Source organism: Entelurus aequoreus, linkage group LG03 (assembly GCF_033978785.1).
Source record: "Entelurus aequoreus isolate RoL-2023_Sb linkage group LG03, RoL_Eaeq_v1.1, whole genome shotgun sequence".
NCBI lineage: Eukaryota > Metazoa > Chordata > Actinopteri > Syngnathiformes > Syngnathidae > Entelurus > Entelurus aequoreus.
This window is the reverse complement of record NC_084733.1, coordinates 55,770,270-55,792,860: the sequence shown is the minus strand read 5'-3', so window position 1 is coordinate 55,792,860 and position 22,591 is coordinate 55,770,270. Positions and strand designations below refer to the sequence as shown.

The 22,591-nt window shown below is 43.2% G+C and overlaps 2 protein-coding genes across 5 annotated transcripts in view; one reads left to right on the top strand and one right to left on the bottom strand.

Annotated features, from left to right (window-relative positions):
• The window catches only part of LOC133646648 (muscarinic acetylcholine receptor M5-like), a 141,043-nt gene extending 123,519 nt beyond the window's left edge, over positions 1 to 17,524 (bottom strand). Inside the window, exons 1-4 of one of the 2 annotated variants that reach the window (XR_009825326.1) lie at positions 17,335 to 17,524; positions 17,072 to 17,146; positions 16,904 to 16,980; positions 1,744 to 2,088 (exon numbers count right to left, since the gene is read on the bottom strand). The gene's annotated coding sequence lies outside the window, so the exon portion shown is untranslated. Of the gene's footprint in view, positions 1 to 1,743; positions 2,089 to 16,903; positions 16,981 to 17,071; positions 17,147 to 17,334 lie in introns of those variants that run through there. The other variant, XM_062042233.1, reaches the window with a different exon arrangement.
• Positions 7,178 to 20,978, top strand: prph2la (peripherin 2-like a). 3 transcript variants are annotated; one of them, XM_062042237.1, is made up of 4 exons: positions 7,178 to 7,398; positions 7,477 to 8,200; positions 8,264 to 8,510; positions 20,226 to 20,978. In XM_062042237.1, the coding sequence occupies exons 2-4, from the start codon at positions 7,620 to 7,622 to the stop codon at positions 20,352 to 20,354; spliced, it is 957 nt and encodes a 318-aa protein (XP_061898221.1). In that variant the 5' UTR covers positions 7,178 to 7,398; positions 7,477 to 7,619; the 3' UTR covers positions 20,355 to 20,978. The 3 variants fall into 3 exon arrangements, with proteins under 3 accessions (XP_061898221.1, XP_061898220.1, XP_061898219.1); XM_062042236.1 differs by lacking the exon at positions 20,226 to 20,978 and adding an exon at positions 18,378 to 20,157 and having other exon boundaries at positions 7,179 to 7,398; XM_062042235.1 differs by lacking the exon at positions 20,226 to 20,978 and adding an exon at positions 18,345 to 20,157 and having other exon boundaries at positions 7,180 to 7,398.
• The last annotated feature ends 1,613 nt before the right edge of the window (positions 20,979 to 22,591 follow it).

Below are 22,591 nucleotides of genomic sequence, written 5' to 3'. Positions count from 1 at the left end.
AAACTTCTTTTCACCAAGCACCACCTCAGAAAACACTTGGCTCTCCAATATATATATATATAGTGCAAATAAACAACACAAGTCAACATACTCATGCCACTCATATATATATATCCTGAGCATGACGTTAAAGTGCATCCGGCAGTGGAGGCTCCTCTAAGGGGTCTTGGGGCACTAGGAGGTTAACCCCTTTACTACTGTTACCCCAGGTGGCCCATGGCAAAAGCCTAGTACCTGACTGCCCCCTAGCCAGGGATACGGTGAAGACCTCAACGGTGGAGCAGGCGGAAGACGGTAGATTTAAGAACTACCACAACGGCTGCGATGGCGGTAGAAGGCTGCAGCAGAAAAGGGTTCCCAGTCGTCTTGGACTCCATGCCACTGGACCCTGACCCGATGTGTGGTGACTGTCTGTGCACCAGTCTCCCCACGTAAAACAAAGTCACGCACAGGCATCCTCCATAAAGGGATACACCCCTACCAGGAGGATCGTCAGACTCGTTCTAGTGACCGCCATGATGATGATATATATACAGAGGTGGGTAGAGTAGCCAGAAATTGTACTCAAGTAAGAGTACTGTTACTTTAGAGAGTTATTACTCAAGTAAAAGTAAGGAGTAGTCACCCAAATATTTACTTGAGTAAAAGTAAAAAGTATGTTGTGAAAAAACTACTCAAGTACTGAGTAACTGATGAGTAACCTGTTTGTTTAATAATGACGGCAACAAATAGTGCACAAAAACATAAACATAGCAATGAGCAAATTCAGAGACAGGAATATCTCTTAAGCAACTAAAACAATAATATATATTAAATAATAATACATTCAAATAAATTGAGCCACAATAACTTAACAGCACCGTAGGCTCAGTAGGCATTCATTGATTGATTGATTGATTGAAACTTGTATTAGTAGATTGCACAGTACAGTACATATTCCGTACAATTGACCACTAAATGGTAACACCCCAATAAGTTTTTCAATGTTAATCAATTACTTAATAAATGACCAAGTCGAGGTGATCTACCTCATATATACATATACATACACACACATATCATATATATATACTGTATATATATATATACATGCATTTATATATACAGTATATAATTTATATTTATTTATTTTGCCGTTTTTGTTCACATGTTAAAGGTGTTTTAATGAATATACATGCATGTTTAACATATAGATTCCTTTCTTTCATGAAGACAAGAATATAAGTTGGTGTATTCCCTGATTCTGATGACTTGCATTGATTGGAATCAGACCATACTTGTCAACCTGGAGACCTCCGATTTCGGGAGGTGGGGGGTGGGGGGTGGGGCGGGGGGCGTGGTTAAGAGGGGAGGAGTATATTTACAGCTAGAATTCCCCAAGTCAAGTATTTCATATATATATATATATATACATATATATATATTTTTATATATATATATATATATATATATATATATATATATATATATATATATATATATATATATATATATATATATATATATATATATATATATATATATATATATATATATATATATATATATATACAGGTATATATATATATATGAAATACTTAAATTTCAGTGAATTGTAGCTATATATATATATTTATTTTATTATATTTATATATATAAATAAAATAAATACTTGAATTTCAGTGTTCATTTATTTACACATACACACACAACACTCATCTACTCATTGTTGAGTTAAGGGTTGAATTGTCCATCCTTGTTTTATTCTCTGTCACTATTTTTCAAACCATGCTGAACACCCTCTCTGATGATGCATTGCTGTGTGGCACGCACAAAAGTGCTTTCATCAAATGCACTAGAGTCTAGAATCTTCCATCGCTCCCTAGCATGGCCCAAAACCGGTCAATCTTTGCTTCCTGAGGAAGATCTTCACTGCCAAGCACTTGGTAGTCCACTACTTCTTCCCGGAGGCTATCCAGGTCCAATCGCAGCTGCGGCTTGGAACTTACAAGCATATTTCTTCATCTTACTCGTCGTCGGCGTCGCCATGGCTGTATCTTCCTCGTTCTTCTGCTTCGTCTCCTCGTTGTGTGCGCTGTTGTGCACTCTCTAAAAGCCGTAGATGTTATTGTCACATATGCATGTACAGTAGATGGCAGTATTGTCCTGTTTAAGAGTGTCACAACATTGCTGTTTACGGCAGACGAACTGCTTTACGGTAGACGAAAACATGACTGCTGTTGTTGTGTGTTGTTACCGCGCTGGGAGGACGTTAATGAAACTGCCTAACAATAAACCCACATAAGAAACCAAGAACTCCCCCTCGATCATTCTACAGTTATAACGTAATTGGGCAGGCACGCTGTTTATATTGTGGGAAAGCGGACGTGAAAACAGGCGGTCCTCACTCAGGTCCGCATGGAGCTGGAGGGGGCGTGGCCTCCAGCTCCGCCTGAATTTCGGGAGATTTTCGGGAGAAAATTTGTCCCGGGAGGTTTTTTGGAGAGGCGCTGAATTTCGGGAGTCTCCCGGAAAATCCGGGAGGGTTGGCAAGTATGAATCAGACAGTAGTGCTGATAACGTCCACGTTTTCAAATGGAGGAGAACAAAAGTTCCTTCTTTCTGTCTAATACCACATGAAAGTGGTTGGTTTTTGGCATCTTATTTGTCCAGCTTCCATATTCATTTTTATACACTTTACAAGAAATACATTGGCGGCAAACTCCGTAGCTTGCTAGCTTGTTTGCGCTGGATTTCGGAGACTCTTATTTTGTTAGCGCAGGTGCGATGGAGCGGCACTTTTATTGTGAAGACAGGAACTGTGCGGTCAGTCTTTAGGCTTTTGAGAGAGGTACGGTTGAAATAAAAAAGTGTCTTTTTTCCTTCACACTTTTGATTGATTGATTGAAACTTGTATTAGTAGATTGCACAGTACAGTACATATTCCGTACAATTGACCACTAAATGATAACACCCGAATAAGTTTTTCAACTTGTTTAAGTTGGGGTCCACGTGTGATGGTCATGTGACCGCCTGGCTCTGTTTGATTGGTCCAACGTCACAAGTGACTGCATCTGATTGGTGAAACGGAGTCAAACGTCACCAGTGACTGCATCTGATTGGTGAAACGCAGGCATGCATAGATCCTACTTTGAAGGTCTGTCTGACAAACCAAAACAAACAAAGCGTGCATTAACAGATCGATAAAAATCAGTAGCGAGTAGCGAGCTGAATGTAGATAAATGGAGTGGAGTAAAAGTAGCGTTTCTTCTCTATAAATATACTCAAGTAAAAGTAAAAGTATGTTGCATTAAAACTACTCTTAGAAGTACAATTTATCCCAAAAGTTACTCAAGTAGATGTGACGGAGTAAATGTAGCGCGTTACTACCCACCTCTGTATATATATACTGTATATATATATATTTTTTTTTTGTCCAAGATGGCGCCGCTGTAGTGGCTGCTGTTGGTAGGAGCTCTGTGCTCTTGCGTCATCCTTTTGTGTTCCTGATGTTTCACGCTTGTTTTCATGTGGGTTTTTTTGCCTTTTGGTTAGGGACCCTTTGGGACTGTGTGACAAGGGGTGGCACTTTGGTGACTTCTGCGGTGCTTTTTTGTGAACTTCTGGATCTTCCTCCCGGGAGCCTTTTGGCCATGGAGACCAGCTGCTGGGTCTCTGCCACACTAGAGTCCGCTTGGAGAGACTGGAGGAGATGCGGATGAAGAGAAAGGGCTGCGGAGCCGGGACAGAAAAGCTTCACAGTGTCTTGGCTGAATGAGCAGGTATTGGACACTTTGGTCTCCTTAGACGCACCCTTGCTCATCCATGTGGACTGGACACTGACCGAGAGTTGGTGGTCGGCCGAGGGTGGAGTCGGCTCTCTTGGTTGCTTTGTTGGGTCTGCTCCTGTCTCTGGCCATGCTCCCCCCACCCCAGCAGACGATGGCGCGGAACACCGCAGAGGCCACTACAATGTATATGTTTTTTTGTTGTTGTTGTTGTTTTACTTCTGTGGCTGTGTGTAGAAGTGGCTAGTTGCATCAGCTCTGCTCTTCTAATATCTTTAATGTCCTTTGTATTCTTTGATGATTACCTCTTACACACATGTTTATGTGTGCTATGGCTATGAGGTTATTTTTTTTCATGGCCTCAATCTGGACCCCCTCTCCAGAGGCCCATGCTTAGACTGACATTTTTTCTTTTCTTTATTTTTTTTCAAATTTGTGGGGTTTATGCAGATCTCAAATACACAAAAACAGGTACAAGTGGGTAAGAAATTATGTTTTTGCATAACTGATCACCTTTATTAGGACATTTATTTTCTAATTGTGTCTTTGTTTTGGTACCTTTTTAGAAACGTAATAGCCTGCAGAATTTGACAAATACCTAGGCCAAAAATTGATTGTCCAAGAGGAACTTTGAAAGGCTAAAATCATGTGTATCCCAGCACCATACAAATTATATTACCTTGAGCAACACAATGAATTTCCAGAACAACACAAGCTGTAATTGAGCTATAACTATCTATCACTTATCTAACGTCTTTGATAATCAGTATGATTTTATAACAGTCCACGTTTTATTAATATCCTGAAGTTTAGCATATTAAACAATTTCAACATCGTAAAAACATAAATTTAAAAAACATTCCAAATTTTCAACAACGACCAGGGTTCAAACGCAAGATCTTCTGCTTTGCTCGGAAGGACTAATTATGTTTGGGGTAAAATATTATATCAGCCGCCTTGTCATTCAATAACTTGGATTTTAATGTGCTTCTTTACGCACAATGCCTCCCACACTGATCGCAAAGTCCACACGATGTCCTACACAAAGTACATTTACAGTCAGTCATATCATCATCCTTTTGCCACCTAAAAAAATACAGAGGACATGACCTCGGTGTCCTCAATGATCGTTACGGCCACGGTACTTGCTGACACACATCACTGAGAGAAGACTATTTTAAGATTAAGGGGCAAGGGATGCAGTGCCCCACTAGACCCAGCAGATGGTGCTGCTATTTTCTTTCCTCCCAATGTATAAATGCAACACAACTGCAACAAAGCACACAAATACAAATAGACATAATAGACATTGAAAGATAAACGAAGTACATTTTTTGGGTGTAATAGTTGATTATAAAATGAACTGGAAATCTCATATAAAATATATAACATAAGGTGGCAAGACATACAACAGTAATGAATAAAGCAAAATATGTATTGAACAAAAAAAAAATCACTCCATATTCTCGACTGCTTGCTAGTATTACCATATATGTGTAGAAATATGGGGAAATAACTACAAAAGTAGGCTTCAGTCACGAACCGTATTACAAAACGGGTCAGTTAGAATATTACATTATGTTGTATATAGAGAAGATTCCAACCCTTTATTTATTGAATCAAAAATTCTGAACTTCAACGATATAGCGGATTTGTAAACAGCCGAAATGATGCACATTATGCTACCCAAGAATGTGCAACAAATCTTCTTAACAAAAAATGACAACTATAATCTCAGAGAAAAATGTAACTTAAAACATTTGTATGTATGTACAACACTTAAAACCTTTAGTATATCAGTATGTGGATTTAAATTATGGAATGGACTAACCAAAAAAATCAAACAAAGCACCAATATGATTCTTTTAAAAACTTTTTTTTTCCTTACTGATAATCTTATTCATTTCACTATATGAAATACAACTTATTTCCCTATTTATTATTAATTAATGTATTTATTTTTAGGATTGTATTATTTATGGAGTACATTGTGTACAAATTGAGAACAGGAAGTGAACAAAAGTGTTGCTATGAAATGGAGAAGGGATAGGATGAAATAAGCTCTGCTTCTTCCTACTCCTTTTCGAACACGTTGAAAGGCAGCAAATCAGCTTTTACATAGATAATACAGCTCAATATAGAGTTGTGTTAATTCAACAATATGTTTATTGTAATGAATTAATTCATGTTGAATTCAGCATTAGCAGTGTGTGTCTATGCTGTACTGTTGTGAAAGTAACAATCTCATCTTACTGACACAAACTACTTGTAGCCACATGCTAATGCAGTCTCAGTTAACATTTCATCTGTCGTCTCTTATTAGGTGCATGGGGGTCCACTAGGGTGTGAGATAATGACAAATGGCTGGCTGATTCATCTATTTATGGCTGTTCTTTTTTCACTATTACTGTATTTCTTCGTACAGTGGCCGAGGACCGGTCAAGTACGAGGCATCAATTATGGTCAATTTGCTTATAGGGGCCTGTAATGCTATAATGCATTTATATAATAATGTAACATGATTAGGACTGCCAAAAATAACGAGTTAAATGATGTGATTAATCACACAAAATTATCACATCAATCATGTATAAACGCAGATCAATCACACTATTTATTTCAACCGCATCATGCTCCTTCACCGTCATGGTAACCTAATAGGCGGAGCAGGTTGTTTTACAGTCAGTGTCGAGGTCAATGCATACGTTAGTGCAAAGATAAGTGAGGAGACTCCAACTGGTGTGCTTGCTGGCAAATTTCACTACTAAATTAACCCCGCCAGGACTTTAGCTAAAACTGTTATCCAAGTTGTAGGCAAACAACCTGTGTTCAAGTAAAACATTTAGACAATGGTCCTGGATGATATACAATTCCATTGCATTTATGTCCAAATATTGGGGTTTCGTTTAAAGTTATCAATCAATAACCTGTGATTATTCATGAATATTCCAAATTCAAATGTGTGATCAATCTGATTGGACAATTTAATAATATGGCAGCACTAAAAAAAAATGTTTGCAATATAAGGTTGTGACTTTGTCCCATATTGTCAAAATGTTCACATATGGACAATAAAACATATTTTATTTCTATGTACCTATGATGTTGTCCCACATGCGCTTTATTCTGATTATAATTATGATCAACAAATTAGAGGGAAAAAAATCACAGCATGATGTCCATGACCTTGTAAAAAACGTCCAAGTAAAAGTATTGGTGAATGATACTGGCCAAGTCGTATCAATACAAAAAAAACAACATAGTATCGCCCGCCTCTAATGTGTATGAAAAAAAAATATTCATTAGCTTTCACTTTTTACCTCAACACAGAACACATAAGTGGCAGTTCTCTCTCTGCGCTGGAGCAGTTAGATTTGCACAGGTAGCAGAAGGTCCGAAATAATCCCTGTCAGGACCGAGGGCTGATTAATGATTAAAGAGGATTAGGAAGGAGGGTCAGAGTTTGGTCAGTAGTGCCTGTACCTGCTTTCCTATAACCCGTCTCTACTACTACTACTACTACTAATACTACCTCCTCAGTCATGATCCATTTTAGCTTGCATGCAAAACAAGAAGGGGAAAATGAGAGAACTTTCAAGTCAGCCTGTCCATGAATGTATAACAGATTAAGGTAAGTGGATATGATTTGTCATTATTCACATTGTAACCAACACTGCGAGATAATGGAGACGTTATTCCTACCCTGTAGTGAACTTGTGGAACCGCAATGCAGCACAATGAATACATAATTAACACAACCAGGCTAAGCTGCTTATGAAAGTCTCCAAGAGTCCATCTTCCAACCCGATTGTTAGCACCTCTTCCTGGGGGAAAACAGGAGGTTTTTAAACAATGGCTGTTTTGAAAGTGACATTTACCAAGACCAAGAGAGATAAGCTAGCTCAGGTCCTTTGGATCCTAAATTGGATCTCGGTCATGACGGGGGTGATCCTGTTCAGCCTGGGCCTCTTCCTCAAGGTGGAGCTCAACAAGCGTAGGGAGCTGATGGCCGACAGGGACATTCAGTACGTGCCCAACATGCTCATATCCGTCGGTCTCATTGCCTGCGTCATTAACTTCTTGGGCGGAAAGATCTGCTACGACTGCGCGGACACTGCCAAGTTCTTACGCTGGAAGCTGATCATGCTGCCTTACATCATCTGCACCTTCTTCTTCACCTTCTGTGTGCTGGTGGGGGCCCTCTTGTGCTACACCATGCACTGGGAGATGGATGAGTCCCTGAGGGAGGGCCTGACTGAGGCCATGAAGTTCTACAAGGACACCGACACGCCGGGTAGATGCTTCCTAAAGCATGCCATGGACATGCTGCAGATAGAGTTCCAGTGCTGCGGCAACAAGGCTTACAAGGACTGGTTTCAAATCCAGTGGATCAGCAACCGCTATCTGGACATGTCCCACAGGGATGTGGTTGAGTAAGTACCAAACACACCCTGAACATTCCTTTTTAAACCGCTTCAACACACGCTCTTTCACAGTCGTTTGAGGAGCAATGTGGAGGGCAAGTACCTGATGGACGGCGTCCCCTTCAGCTGCTGCAACGTCAACTCGCCGCGTCCGTGCATCCAACAACAAATAACCAACAACTCGGCCCACTTCAACTATGACCACCACACCGAGGAGCTCAACGTGTGGACCAAAGGGTGCCACGAGGCGCTCTTGGACTACTACACCGACATTGTGCACTCCATCGGCCTCACTGTGCTCATCACGTGGCTCTTTGAGGTCAGTGAATGCAACTCAGTCCAGTTGTTGGAGTTTCCTTCCATTTTACTCAAGCCAGTCAGAGCTTTACTTCCTGTTACTCACACATGTATATTTGAGAAGCAATTATGATGCAGACAAAAAGGGTCTCAAAGGTTGTTAGCAAGTTAGCAAACAACAGAGGAGTTTCTATGCCAATTTCAAGATAATGGTGATGAGCCGCTAGGAAATTCCTTTTTTAATTGTCTGGTTTTTATTCAATTGATATTGATTTAAATACAGCAGTGCATCAACTTACACGTTTATTTGGCAGAGCTCTTACCTCAAAACAATTGTATCTCAAATCAACATCTTCTATTAAAATTCATTGAAATCAATTCAATCTGTGCTTGGCCCTTCAAAACAGCTAATTTTAACATTTTAAATACTTTTAAACTGAAAAAAAAACAACCTTTTAGATAAGACAATTCTTACAACAATAATACAATAGATTGCAGTCCAAGCAACTACAGTAGTTCTATAAAATAAAATAATGTAATAGTAATGGACAACATGTACCTTGGAGAGCAAACTTCTAAGGTATCTCCTTCCAGCTGCTTCTCCGTCAAACACACCATCAGCTGCTTTTCCATATTTTCTTGGATAAATGTCTGCTGTAACATTAAACATTACAAAAATGACTGGCCTGTGACTCATTCTGCTTCACTATGGTGCAGACAGACACTCAAATTGCTTAGCAAAGTTGGTGACGTGTTTTTGAGGATTTATTCAATGAGTATCATCTACTTTTTCTTCTCAGCACTGTACTTCACACTGACCTAATTCCTTAATAATAATACAATAATATTATTATTAATAAGGTTATGTCAAGCTCTAGCTATAAGCTAATGCTAGCGAGTAAGACTAGTGGCCTCAATTAACAACAGTTGCGTGGATTTTGTACAAAAATTGACCTATTTCTAAACCGATTTCAAAATTGGCCGCAGATGTGTGCGGGGCTTGGCTCGCCCAACCCCTTAAAATTTCGAATATAAGATTGAAAGTAGTCATGTGGCTGAGCGCTGCATGCTTTGACCAATCAGGACTCGGTAGCAGGTGCTTGTTTCTCGTGTTTTTAGCAAACGTCAGAGGAGTGAGATTGAAAGCCAGCTGTTATTGCTGTGTCTCCGAGAACTGAACACAGGCCGAAATCAAAAAGAAATAATCAGGTCAGTAAGGTTAAGAAGAAGATACATGTGCGTGGCCAAAAAGACGAGTGAAAATAATCCATCCATCCATCCATCCATCTTCAACCGCTTATCCGGAATCGGGTCGCGGGGACAGCAGCTCCAGCAAAGACCCCCAGACTTCCCTCTCCAGAGCAACATTTGCGACTTCCTCCTGGGGAATCCCGAAGCGTTCCCAGGCCAGAGAGGAGATGTAATCCCCCCATCTGGTCCTTGGTCTGCCGCGGGGCCTCCTCCCAGTGGGACGTGCAACGAGGACCTCCCTAGGGAGACGCTCGTGAGGCATCCGCACGAGATGCCCGAACCACCTAAGCTGGCTCCTTTCCACGCGAAGGAGCAGCGGCTCTACTCCGAGTCTCTCTCGGGTGACTGCACTTCTCACCCTATCTCTAAGGGAGATGCCAGCCACCCTTCTGAGGAAACTCATTTCGGCCGCTTGTATCCGCGATCTTATTCTTTCGGTCATTACCCACACTTCATGACCATAGGTGAGAGTAGGAATGTAGATAGCTCGGTAGACCGAGAGCTTTGCCTTCTGGCTCAGCTCCCGTTTCGTCACAACAGTGCGGCAGAGAGACTGCAATACTGCCCCAGCTGCTCCGATTCTCCGGCTGATTTCCTTCTCCATCTTTCCCTCACTCGTGAACAAGACCCCGAGATACTTAAACTCCTCCACCTGGGACAGAGTCCTGTCCCCTACCCGGACTGTACAAACCATCGGTTTCCTGCTGAGAACCATGGCCTCAGATTTGGAGATGCTGATCCTCATTCCAGCCGCTGAACACTCGGCTGCGAACCGATCCAGTGAGAGCTGAAGGTCACGAACCGAAGGTGCCATCAGGACCACATCATCTGCAAACAGCAGTGACGCAACCTTTAGCCCCCCGAGACGTATACCCTCTCCGCCATGGCCACGACTCCGCCTAGAAATCCTGTCCATGAAAATCACAAACAGGATAGGTGACAGAGCGCAGCCCTGGCGGAGACCAACCCCCACTGGAAACTGATCCGACTTACATCCAAGCACCCGGACACAACTCTCGCTTTGGTTGTACAGAGATTGGATGGCCCTCAACAGGGTTCCCCTCACTCCGTACTCCCTCAGCACCTCCCACAAGATCTCCCGAGGGACGCGGTCATACGCCTTCTCCAAATCCACAAAACACATGTAGACTGGATAGGCATACTCCCAGGCCCTCTCCAGGATTCCCGCAAGCGTAAAGAGTTGGTCAGTTGTTCCACGACCAGGACGGAATCCACATTGCTCCTCTTGAATCTGAGGTTCGACTATCGGCCGGACCCTCCTTTCCAGTACCTTGGCGTAAACTTTCCCAGGGAGGCTGAGTAGTGTGATACCCCTGTAATTAGCACACACCCTCTGGTCCCCCTTTTTGAAAAGGGGAACCACCACCCCAGTCTGCCACTCCCTCGGCACTGTCCCAGACTTCCACGCAATGTTGAAAAGGCGTATCAACCAAGACAGCCCATCAACACCCAGAGCCTTCAGCATTTCTGGACGGATCTCGTCAACCCCCGGAGCTTTGCCACTGTGGAGTTGTCTAACTACCTCAGTGACTTCACTCCGAGAGATCAACGTCGATCCCCCATCATCCTCAGGCCCTGCTCCTATCAGGGAGGGTGTGTCTGATGTATTTGGGTTCAGGAGTTCCTCAAAGTGCTCTTTCCAACGCCCCACGACTTCCTCACTTGAAGTCAGCAAAGTCCCATCCTTGCCGTACACAGCTTGGATGGTTCCCTGCTTCCCCCTCCTGAGGTGCCGTATGGTCTTCCAGAACAGCTTTGGTGCCGCCCGATAGTCCTTCTCCATGGATTCCCCGAACTGCTCCCACACCCTCTGCTTAGCCTCGTCCACAGCCACGGCCGCTGCCCTTCGGGCCCGCCGGTACCTTGCAACTGCCTCCGGAGTCCCCTGGGATAACATACCCCGGTAGGACTCCTTCTTCAGTCGGACGGCTTCCCTGACCACCACTGTCCACCAGGGTGTTCGAGGGTTACCGCCCCTTGAGGCACCTAAGACCTTCTGGCCACAGCTCGCATCTGCAGCTTTAGCAATAGAGGCTTTGAACATTGCCCATTCCTGTTCAATGTCCCCAACCTCCACAGGGATAATAATAATAATAATGGATTAGATTTATATAGCGCTTTTCTAGACACTCAAAGCGCTTCACAGAGAAGTGAGAACCCATCATTCATATTTACAACTCATTCATTCATCATTCATTCTCCGGTGTGAGCGGCACCGGGGGCAAGGGTGAAGTGTCCTGCCCAAGGACACAACGGCAGCGATTTTGGATGGTAAGAGGCGGGGAGCGAACCTGCAACCCTCAGGTTTCTGGCACGGTTGCTCTACCCACTACGCCATACCGCCCCGCGGATGGCAGAGAAGTCCCGCCGGAGGTGTGAGTTGAAGTCCTTCCGGACAGAGGACTCCTCCAAACGTTCCCAGTTCACCCGCACTACACGCTTGGGTTTGCCAGGTCTGTCCAGAGGTTTCCCCCGCCATCTAACCCAACTCACTACCAGATGGTGATCAGTTGACAGTTCAGCCCCTCTCTTCACCCGAGTGTCCAAAACATACGGCCTCAGATCAGCTGATACGATTACAAAATCGATCATTGATCTTTGGCCTAGGGTGCTCTGGTACCAGGTACACCTATGAGCATCCTTATGCTTGAACATGGTGTTTGTTATCGCAAGTCCGTGACTAGCACAGAAGTCCAATAACAATCCACCACTCAGGTTCAGATCAGGGAGACCGTTCCTCCCAATCACGCCAGTCCAAGTATCACTGTCATTGCCCACGTGCGCGTTGAAGTCCCCCAGCAAGACTATGGAATCCCCTGCCGGCGCCCCATACAGGACCCCATGCAAGGTATCCAAGAAGGCTGAATACTCTGAACTCCTGTTTGGTGCGTATGCACAAACAACAGTCAGAGTTTTCCCCCCTCCAACCCTAAGGCGAAGGGAGGCGACCCTCTTGTCCACTGGGGTGAACTCCAACGTACAGGCACTCAGCCGGGGACTCGTGAGTATCCCCACACCCGCCTGTGCCCTCACACCCTGAGCAACTCCAGAAGTGAACAAGGTCCATCCCTTGTCCAGGAGTGTGGTTTCAGAGCCCTTGCTATGCGTAGAGGTAAGCCCCACCAGATCCAACCGGTAGCGCTCCACCTCTCGCACCAGCTCAGGCTCCTTCCCCACCAGCGTAGAGACGTTCCACGTCCCGAAAGTCAGCCTCTGCTGCCCCGAATTGGTCCGTCCGGAGCCTCCACTTTCACCGCCATCCACTTGGCAGCGCACCCGACCCCACTGGTTCCGACCGCGGGTGGTGGGCCCACGTGGCAGAGAAGATGGCGTGTCCACGTAGCTTCTTCGGGCTGTGCCCGGCCGGGCTCCGTGGCAAGCCCAGCCACCAGGCGCTCGCTGACGAGCCCTACCTCCGGGCCTAGCTCCGGAGGAGGGCCCCGGGCTTCCTCCGGGCCGGGTAACGCATCCTCTTTTAGTGTAGTTCATGGGGGGTATCGTAACCCTGATGGAGTGAAAATAATGTACAGTAATAATATGGATATGCTCCAGCCCCATCCAACCCACCGACCCCACCTCACGATCTTCACCCCGGGATGGATGAACTTGTTAGAAACATTTTAAATTTAAACATGCCTGCATGGCCAAAGATTTACAGGAACACATTGTGACAGCAATAGGTGGAAAAATGATACATTGAATTAATAGATGTATTCACAAATTTGAATATGAATCATTAAATGCATTGGCGATAAAGTACATTTTGTGTCCTTGCTTCGATCTTCTTTGCATTGTGTAAATTATAGCTGGCAAAGTCTGAAAGACCACCTCTTCTGTGTCACCAAAGTATCCACTGCCTGTAGAAATGTATGCACGGCAGCTACGAGGTTGGCGTGAGGCAGCGCACATTTTCATGTCAGCGTCAGTCTTGATACATCTCAATTTTGCCATGAAAAAGGGCGTACTGTGGGTTCTTGTGCGTTTGCAAACTTGTTACATGGGGGCCCAGATGTTTTAGGCGGATCTTACAGGGTTCACTATGACGTTTGCCAGAGGTACATCAACTAATGCTTGTACTGTAACTCGATTAGCTGCTTGCAACTTAAAGCATAACAATTATCTCAAAACACTCTTAGGTTGGGGCTCTCTTAAGTCAAGTCTTAAGTACAAACATTTGTTTTAAAAATATATATATATCTTTTCCCGCTAAACGAAAATAATTGCAATGTGGGTCACCTTATATTTGAGTGATTAGGAGGGTTGCATATGACGTCACATAGTACGTTGTTCTTCTTCATGGCTAAATTCACACGATAGTCAAGCAGCTTGAGCATAGCAGTAAAACAAGTGAGAGTGAGTGTAGAGTTTGAGCAGAAAATGCCGTATTGCTGTTCATAAAGGTAATAAAGTCAGGGAAAACATGGAAGTGCATGGAAAGAACCAATCCGCCGTATTTTTGTTGTCGATTTTCATAACAGAAACTAAAAGCTTAGTAGCTGTTGCGCAGAAAAGCCAATTGCTTTATTCGACACGGATGACCCCCTTATAGCGTCTTTTGTGATATTTGTTAGCATCAAGAAAATATCCTTAATAGTTTTAATAAACTAGAATGAATACATCTCTGGTAGGCTCAACAGCATATACCGAATCTTGATATCGCTAGCAAACATTGCTGAGCAACAGGGACATACACAGCTACATAATTAGACCAAATATGAACTTCACACCATAAACAACTGCAGACATAAATTGTTGATGACTAATATAACTTCTCATTAGCGTCACTATCACAGCAGCACCGCACTCGTTACGTTAATCAAATATGTTACTTAGCGATGCACAAATAAGTCCAACATGGTCTTTCACCGATTATAGTTTAATTTGTGGAGCCCTCAGATGTAAAGACACGATGTGCCGCCAACTTGTTCTTCTCTAAATACAGTGAATGTTAAGTGAAATGAGGTAGCAGTAACCTCTTGGTCATGATAAATGGTTTAAATCTTTTTAAAATATATTTTTCCTAAGAGTGTAAAAATCCACTCCATCCCATTTAAAACGTTTTTTTCATGATCGCTTTTATATATTTGCCTCTAAACCTTTCAAAATACGCCTAAATCTGCACTGATGCAGGTAAATAAACAGTAGCCTAATGGGACTTTAGACCATCGCCTGAAACCAGGAAGTGCCTCTATGTCACGTGATTGCGACCTACCTGCATGGTAATGGTATGTCTGTCTGAAAAAAAATTGGTGCTGCGTGAGCTACAGTTGGGTTAGCATTTGTCAAATGTAGCTATGGTACCAAAATACTCACTTGGACTAATTTGGGGCAGCAGTAGCAAAGTCAGTTGGGCCTACTCATCTCTTGGCACGCCTACTTGCTATTAATACTTGTCAAAAGCAAGCAAGTAGTACTAAGTATTAGAAATAGTACAATAAGGGTCTGAGGCGCGTAGATACTACAAACCCTGTTTCCATATGAGTTGGGAAATTGTGTTGGATGTAAATATAAACGGAATACAATGATTTGCAAATCATTTTCAACCCATATTCAGTTGAATATGCTACAAAGACAACATATTTGATGTTCAAACTGATAAACATTTCTTTTTGTGCAAATAATCATTAACTTTAGAATTTGATGCCAGCAACACGTGACAAAGAAGTTGGGAAAGGTGGCAATAAATACTGATAAAGTTGAGGAATGCTCATCAAACACTTATTTGGAACATCCCACTGGTGAACAGGCAAATTGGAAACAGGTGGGTGCCGTGATTGGGTATAAAAGTGGATTCCATGAAATGCTCAGTCATTCACAAACAAGGATGGGGCGAGGGTCACCACTTTGTCAACAAATGCGTGAGCAAATTGTTGAACAGTTTAAGAAAAACCTTTCTCAACCAGCTATTGCAAGGAATTTAGGGATTTCACCATCTAGGGTCCGTAATATCATCAAAGGGTTCAGACAATCTAGAGAAATCACTGCACGTAAGCAGCTGAGCCCGAGACCTTCGATCCCTCAGGCTGTACTGCATCAACAAGCGACATCAGTGTGTAAAGGATATCACCACATGGGCTCAGGAACACTTCAGAAACCCACTATCAGTAACTACAGTTGGTCGCTACATCTGTAAGTGCAAGTTAAAACTCTCCTATGCAAGGTGAAAACCGTTTATCAACAACACCCAGAAACGCAGTCGGCTTCGCTGGGCCTGAGCTCATCTAAGATGGACTGATACAAAGTGGAAAAGTGTTCTGACGATTCCACATTTCAAATTGTTTTTGGAAACTGTGGACGTCGTGTCCTCCGGACCAAAAAGGAAAAGAACCATCCGGATTGTTATAGGCGCAAAGTTGAAAAGCCAGCATCTGTGATGGTATGGGGGTGTATTAGTGCCCAAGACATGGGTAACTTACACATCTGTGAAGGCGCCATTAATGCTGAAAGGTACATACAGGTTTTGGAGCAACATATGTTGCCATCCAAGCAACGTTACCATGGACGCTCCTGCTTATTTCAACAAGACAATGCCAAGCCACGTGTTACTTTAACGTGGCTTCATAGTAAAAGAGTGTGGGTACTAGACAGGCCTGCCTGTAGTCCAGACCTGTCTCCCATTGAAAATGTGTGGCGCATTATGAAGCCTAAAATACCACAACGGAGACCCCCGGACTGTTGAACAACTTAAGCTGTACATCAAGCAAGAATGGGAAAGAATTCCACCTGAGAAGCTTAAAAAACGTGTCTCCTCAGTTCCCAAACGTTTACTGAGTGTTGTTAAAAGGAAAGGCCATGTAACACAGTGGTGAACATGCCCTTTCCCAACTACTTTGGCACGTGTTGCAGCCATGAAATTCTAAGTTAATTATTATTTGCAAAAAAAAATAAAGTTTATGAGTTTGAACATCAAATATCTTGTCTTTGTAGTGCATTCAATTGAATATGGGTTGAAAATGATTTGCAAATCATTGTATTCCGTTTATATTTACATCTAACACAATTTCCCAACTCATATGGAAACGGGGTTTGTATATAGAAATGTAAACAACTGCTGGTCTGTCATGAGTTGGGTAGATCGTCATTGTAACGTTGATTAACCGTGGCTCGAAATGACAAAAATAAGCACACATAATGTTAGCTTACCATGTTGTAGTGCCTGAGCTCTAGACACTGCAGTATTCTACTTCACATTCTTTGTTTTCTTGAGGTTCACAATTCCCCTATCAAAGAGAATGACAAAAAAACCACATGCTAATGTTATCTTAATTATTGAGAATGACAAAAATAAACACAGGGTCATGTTAGCTTAACTTGTTGTTGTGCCTTAGCGCTCAACACAGCAGTATTTTACTACACAGACTTTGTTTTCTTGATGTCCTTTGTCTCCTTATCAAAAAGAATGACAAAAATAAACATACATGTTAGCTTGCCATGTCGTTGTGTCTTAGCTCTGGACGCTACAATATTAAAACCCCACAATCTCCACTCTGTTGCAACACTGCTTTTTCTTGATGCCCCTCAGTGTCCACATTCAAAAGAATGACAAAAATAAACACATGTTAATGTTTGCTTACCTTTTTGCTGTGCCTTAGGTCTGGACGCTTCAATATTTTATTCAACCTTTTTTCTTGCTGCCCTCATGCAGTCTCCTTAGGATAAAATCCATCTTGGTTGTTTGTTAGCGTGTCTCATTTCAACCGATGGGTTCAAAAGTAGAGCTGATCGGTGGAAAGAGTGTGTTGCTCTAAATCACTTGAGTAGGCTCCAGCCTCAGCTGTGACCATTAACAGGAGAAAAATGGCATGGAAATTGGACAGAAAGTCAGTCAATTTGCGAAACGCATAAAATTACTTACTGGCACATTTCTTTTGGGCTACCAACCATTGTGGAGGTGAACATAAAGAGTGAACGCTGGACACTATACACAACATAAGATGCTGAATGTCCTCCATTGTTGTTTGTTTGCTGCAGGTATTCAATTTTCTTACTATGACATATCCTATCATATTCTGTAGGAATACAATAGACAATTCATATGTGATAGTGTAGTGGATTGTCCGAAGCTTAAACAGGCAACAAAAGTAGTTTAGTACAACACATTTATTTACCCATTATCAGAAGTGCAGGTTGAATTGAGTTGGCCGTGCAGACAGACCACATGTCACTCCGGAGCAAACAAGACACACACAAGCCAAAATCACTGTCGAGTTCCGGTCTTCTGCCATTTTTTATATGTCTTTTGTGCGTCATTGTTTGTTATCTAAATGCGTCAATGTCTTGTTGTTTTTCCTATCTGTTCCTTGTGCGTCATTGTTTGTTATCTAAATGCGTCAATGTCTTGTTGTTTTTCCTATCTGTTCCATAACAACTCGAATCCTTTAGACAGTCAACACATTCTGTAGACAGGTTGGCACGACCTAATATTCACTTTTGTCCTACCACTGGTCCATTCAATGGCACAAAATACAAGAGAATTGAAAATGAGCGGACATTCTTAAAAGACAAGAAATATAGGTCAAAAGGTCAGAAATTCTACTACAATAGGAATAAATCATAGTCATAGACTCTCTTGTCCTTGTTGTAGTTGTCGGTGTTGATAGGGGTTCGTTACCTCCAGACGTCTCTGGAGAACGTGCTGAGACACGGAGATCCCAACTCCGAGTCTGATGGTTGGCTTCTGGAAAACAGCTTCATAGAGACGGCTCGGACCAACTTGAACATCATCAAGACCCTCAGCAAAAACAACCACGTGGACGCCGCCAACAACGGAGACCCTAACATCAATGTACCATCCACCTCCAAAGCGCACTATGGGCCAGACAACGTGCATCCTCAGCAAATACCAGCAGCCAGCTGACCCATGCAATAAAACTGTTGAAATGTTGGACCTAAACTGACCTATTGAGTCAGTCAGAGGCCTTTTTAAATCATCTAAAGGGACCCTCAGTTGCCTTTTGTGTATCATTTTCATTTAAAGAAAAGAACACTTTCGGGGTTACCTTGTAGCCTTGACCTACTTATTGAAAGGACATTTGTTCTCTAATTAATTAAGGTTTGGACTGTTAAGCCTGCTCAGTGGCCTTGTGGTTAGAGTGTCCGCCCTGAGATCATTAGGTCGTGAGTTCAAACCTGGCCGAGTCATACCAAAGACTATAAAAATGGGACCCATTACCTCCCTGCTTGGCACTCAGCATCAAGGGTTGGAATTGGGGTTTAAATCACCAAAATGATTCCCGAGCGCGGCCACCGCTGCTGCCATCCCCTCACCTCCCAGGGGGTGGAACAAGGGGATGGGTAAAATGCAGAGAATAATTTCACCTACCGTATTTTTCAGACTATAGGTTGCAGTTTTTTTTCATAGTTTGGCCGAGGGTGCGACTTATACTCAGGAGCGACTTATGTGTGAAATTAACACATTACCGTAAAATATCAAATAATATTATTTAGCTCATTCACGTAAGAGACTAGACGTATAAGATTTCATCAGATTCAGCGATTAGGAGTGACAGATTGTTTGGTAAATGTATAGCATGTTCTATATGTTATAGTTATTAGAATGACTCTTACCATAATATGTTACGTTAACATACCAGGCACGTTCTCAGTTGGTTATTTATGAGTCATATAACGTACACTTATTCAGCCTGTTGTTCACTATTCTTTATCTATTTTAAATTGCCTTTCAAATGTCTACTGTTGGTGTTGGGTTTTATCAAAAAAATGTCCCCCAAAAATGCGACTTATACTCCAGTGCGACTTATATGTTTTTTTCCTTCTTTATTATGAATTTTCGGCCGGTGCGACTTATACTCCGGAGCGACTTATACTCCGAAAAATACAGTAGTATGTGTGTGACTATCAGTGGTACTTAAAGTGGATTGTAATTTCCTTTATTAGTCATCAAGCAAATTAATTTTTGTTTCATGTTTGCTATATTTATTTAATTAGCATTTATTTACTCTATATACTGTATACATACTTTGTATTGCAATACATGATATACACTTGGGAAACCATGTTTAATACATACAGGACTGTCTCAGAAAATTAGAATATTGTGATAAAGTTCTTTATTTTCTGTAATGCAATTAAAAAAACAAAAATGTCATACATTCTGAATTCATTACACATCAACTGAAATATTGCAAGCCTTTTATTATTTTAATATTGCTGATTATGGCATACAGCTTAAGAAAACTCAAAAACCCTATCTCAAAAAATTAGAATATTTCCTCAGACCAAGTAAAAATAAAAGATTTATAACAGCAAAACCAAATCAAACATTTGAAAATGTCAATTAATGCACTCAGTACTTGGTTGGGAATCCTTTTGTACGGATTGTTGCATCAATGCGGCATGTCATGGAGGCTATCAGCCTGTGGCATTGCTGAGGTGTTATGGATGACCAGGATGCTTCAATAGCGGCCTTTAGCTCATTTGCATTATTGGGTCTGGTGTCTTTCAGCTTCTTCTTCACAATACCCCACAAATTCTCTATGGTGTTCAGGTCAGCGGAGTTGGCAGGCCAATCGAGGACAGTAATGCCATGGTCAGTACACCAGTTACTGGTGGGTTTGGCACTGTGGGCAGGTGACATATCATGCTGGAAAATGAAATCATCATCTCCATAGAGCTTTTCAATAGATGGAAGCATGTTGACCGCTTGGCCCATCCGCTGCCTCCGGAGTCCTATGAGCCAAAAGAACCCGATAGGACTCTTTCTTCAGCTTGACGGCATCCCTCACCACCGGTGTCCACCAACAGGTTCTAGGATTACCGCCACGACAGGCACCAACTACCTTGCGGCCACAGCTCCAATCAGCCGCCTCGACAATAGAGGTGCGGAACATGGTCCACTCGGACTCAATGTCCAGCACCTCCCTCGTGACATGTTCAAAGTTCTTCCGGAGGTGGGAATTGAAACTCTCTCTGACAGGAGACTCTGCCAGACGTTCCCAACAGACTCTCACAATGCGTTTGGGCCTGCCGGGTCTGTCCGGCATCCTCCCCCACCATCGCAGCCAACTCACCACCAGGTGGTGATCGGTAGAAAGCTCTGCCCCTCTCTTCACCCGAGTGTCCAAAACATGAGACCGCAAATTCGATGACACAACTACAAAGTCGATCATGGAACTGCGGCCTAGGGTGTCCTGGTGCCAAGTGCACATATGGACACCCTTATGTTTGAACATGGTGTTTGTTATGGACAATCTGTGACGAGCACAAAAGTCCAATATCAAAACACCACTCGGGTTCAGATCCGGGCGGAAATTCTTCCCAATCACGCCTCTCCAGGTTTCACTGTCGTTGCCAACATGAGCGTTGAAGTCCCCCAGTAGGACAAGGGAATCACCCGGGGGAGCACTTTCCAGTACTCCCTCGAGTGTATCCAAAAAGGGTGGGTACTCTGAACCGCTGTTTGGTGCGTAATCACAAACAACAGTCAGCACCCATCCCCCCACCCGAAGGCGGAGGGAGGCTACCCTCTCGTCCACTGGGTTGAACGCCAACGTGCAGGCTTTGAGCCGGGGGACAACAATAATTGCTACCCCAGCTCGTCGCCTCTCACTGCGTGCAACGCCAGTGTGGAATAGAGTCCAGCCCCTCTCGAGAGAACTGGTTCCAGAGCCCTTGCTGTGCGTCGAGGTGAGTCCGACTATATCCAGCCGGAACTTCTCTACCTCGCGCACTAGCTCAGGCTCCTTCCCCCCCAGCGAGGTGACGTTCCACGTCTCAAGAGCTAGCTTATGTAGCCGAGGATCAGACCGCCAAGGAAATAGGGTGGACTCGGGGTGGGGTATGAGTAAAAAAAAAAAAGTTGATCCCAGACTAGGCACATGTTACGACACAGAAACCATGATACTTGCAACAGTACGGCAGGGGCCTCCGGGGACGAAGCTGCAACCCTGCTGGCGCTGCTCCAGCCGTCTGTTGCACCTAAGGAGTTAAGCGGTGGCGAAGGTGTGGGGAGGGAGTTGGGGTATGTGTGCACATATGCAGTCCATGGTCCATTTTGTGTGTGTCTATAGGCCTGGAGTTGTTCTGCAGGAACGGCAAACTCCCCAGTGGTTGTTGAAAGAGGGAGGAATTTCAGAGTGTCCGTCACTGTGATGTCTCCTGGGATGATTACCATTTGAGGGAGTCGAATGGTAGATAAGGATTGTTGTTTTCCAAGCGAGCAGACACATTCCAATGGCTTGTTTGATTTTACTCGTCCATTCTGGCTCTCAAGTTGATCAATCTTTACATTTCAGAAAGTCTCTCCATGATGTAATTCAGTTTGCGATCCAATTCTGAAATCGCCACAGTCTGTTTCCACAGCCCAACCCATGCCCCCCATCGCGATGGGCAGCGTTTGGACTCCGTGAACGGCTGCCTTCATCTTCCAAATTTGTCAATACACCAAAGCTCAGCCTAATCAGCAAATGCCCTGCGATCACAGTTCCAAATAGATAGATATCCTCCACGTCCTTGACGGAAAGCACTGAGATGCACAGGACCTGCCATTTTCCCCACTAGTCCCTCATGTATTTGGCAGCCAACATTCCGTCAGAACAGATACGTTCCCCTGAACCTCTACTCCTCATCGAGAACATTTTGTCAGTTGAGTTGAGAGTCCAGTTTATCAATTTTAGTTTAGATGTTTAAATTTCGAAGAACAACGCAGAAAGCGAGACTCTTAAAGGCGAAATGCACTTTTTTTTTTTTTTTCCTATTGTTCACAATCATTATAAAAGACATGTCGAAGGATAGATTTTTTTAATGCATTGTTAACATTCTATAAACGTACATAAAAGTCTGCTCACAATGGAGCCAATGGGAGGTCCACTA

Excerpts from the sequence above, each read along its gene's own strand:
- prph2la (XM_062042235.1), top strand. The coding sequence starts at position 7,620 with ATGGCTGTTTTGAAAGTGACATTTACCAAGACCAAGAGAGATAAGCTA. Across the intron at positions 8,201-8,263 it reads TCCCACAGGGATGTGGTTGA|TCGTTTGAGGAGCAATGTGG; the intron begins GTAAGTACCAAA and ends GCTCTTTCACAG. Across the intron at positions 8,511-18,344 it reads TCATCACGTGGCTCTTTGAG|TTGTCGGTGTTGATAGGGGT; the intron begins GTCAGTGAATGC and ends TCCTTGTTGTAG.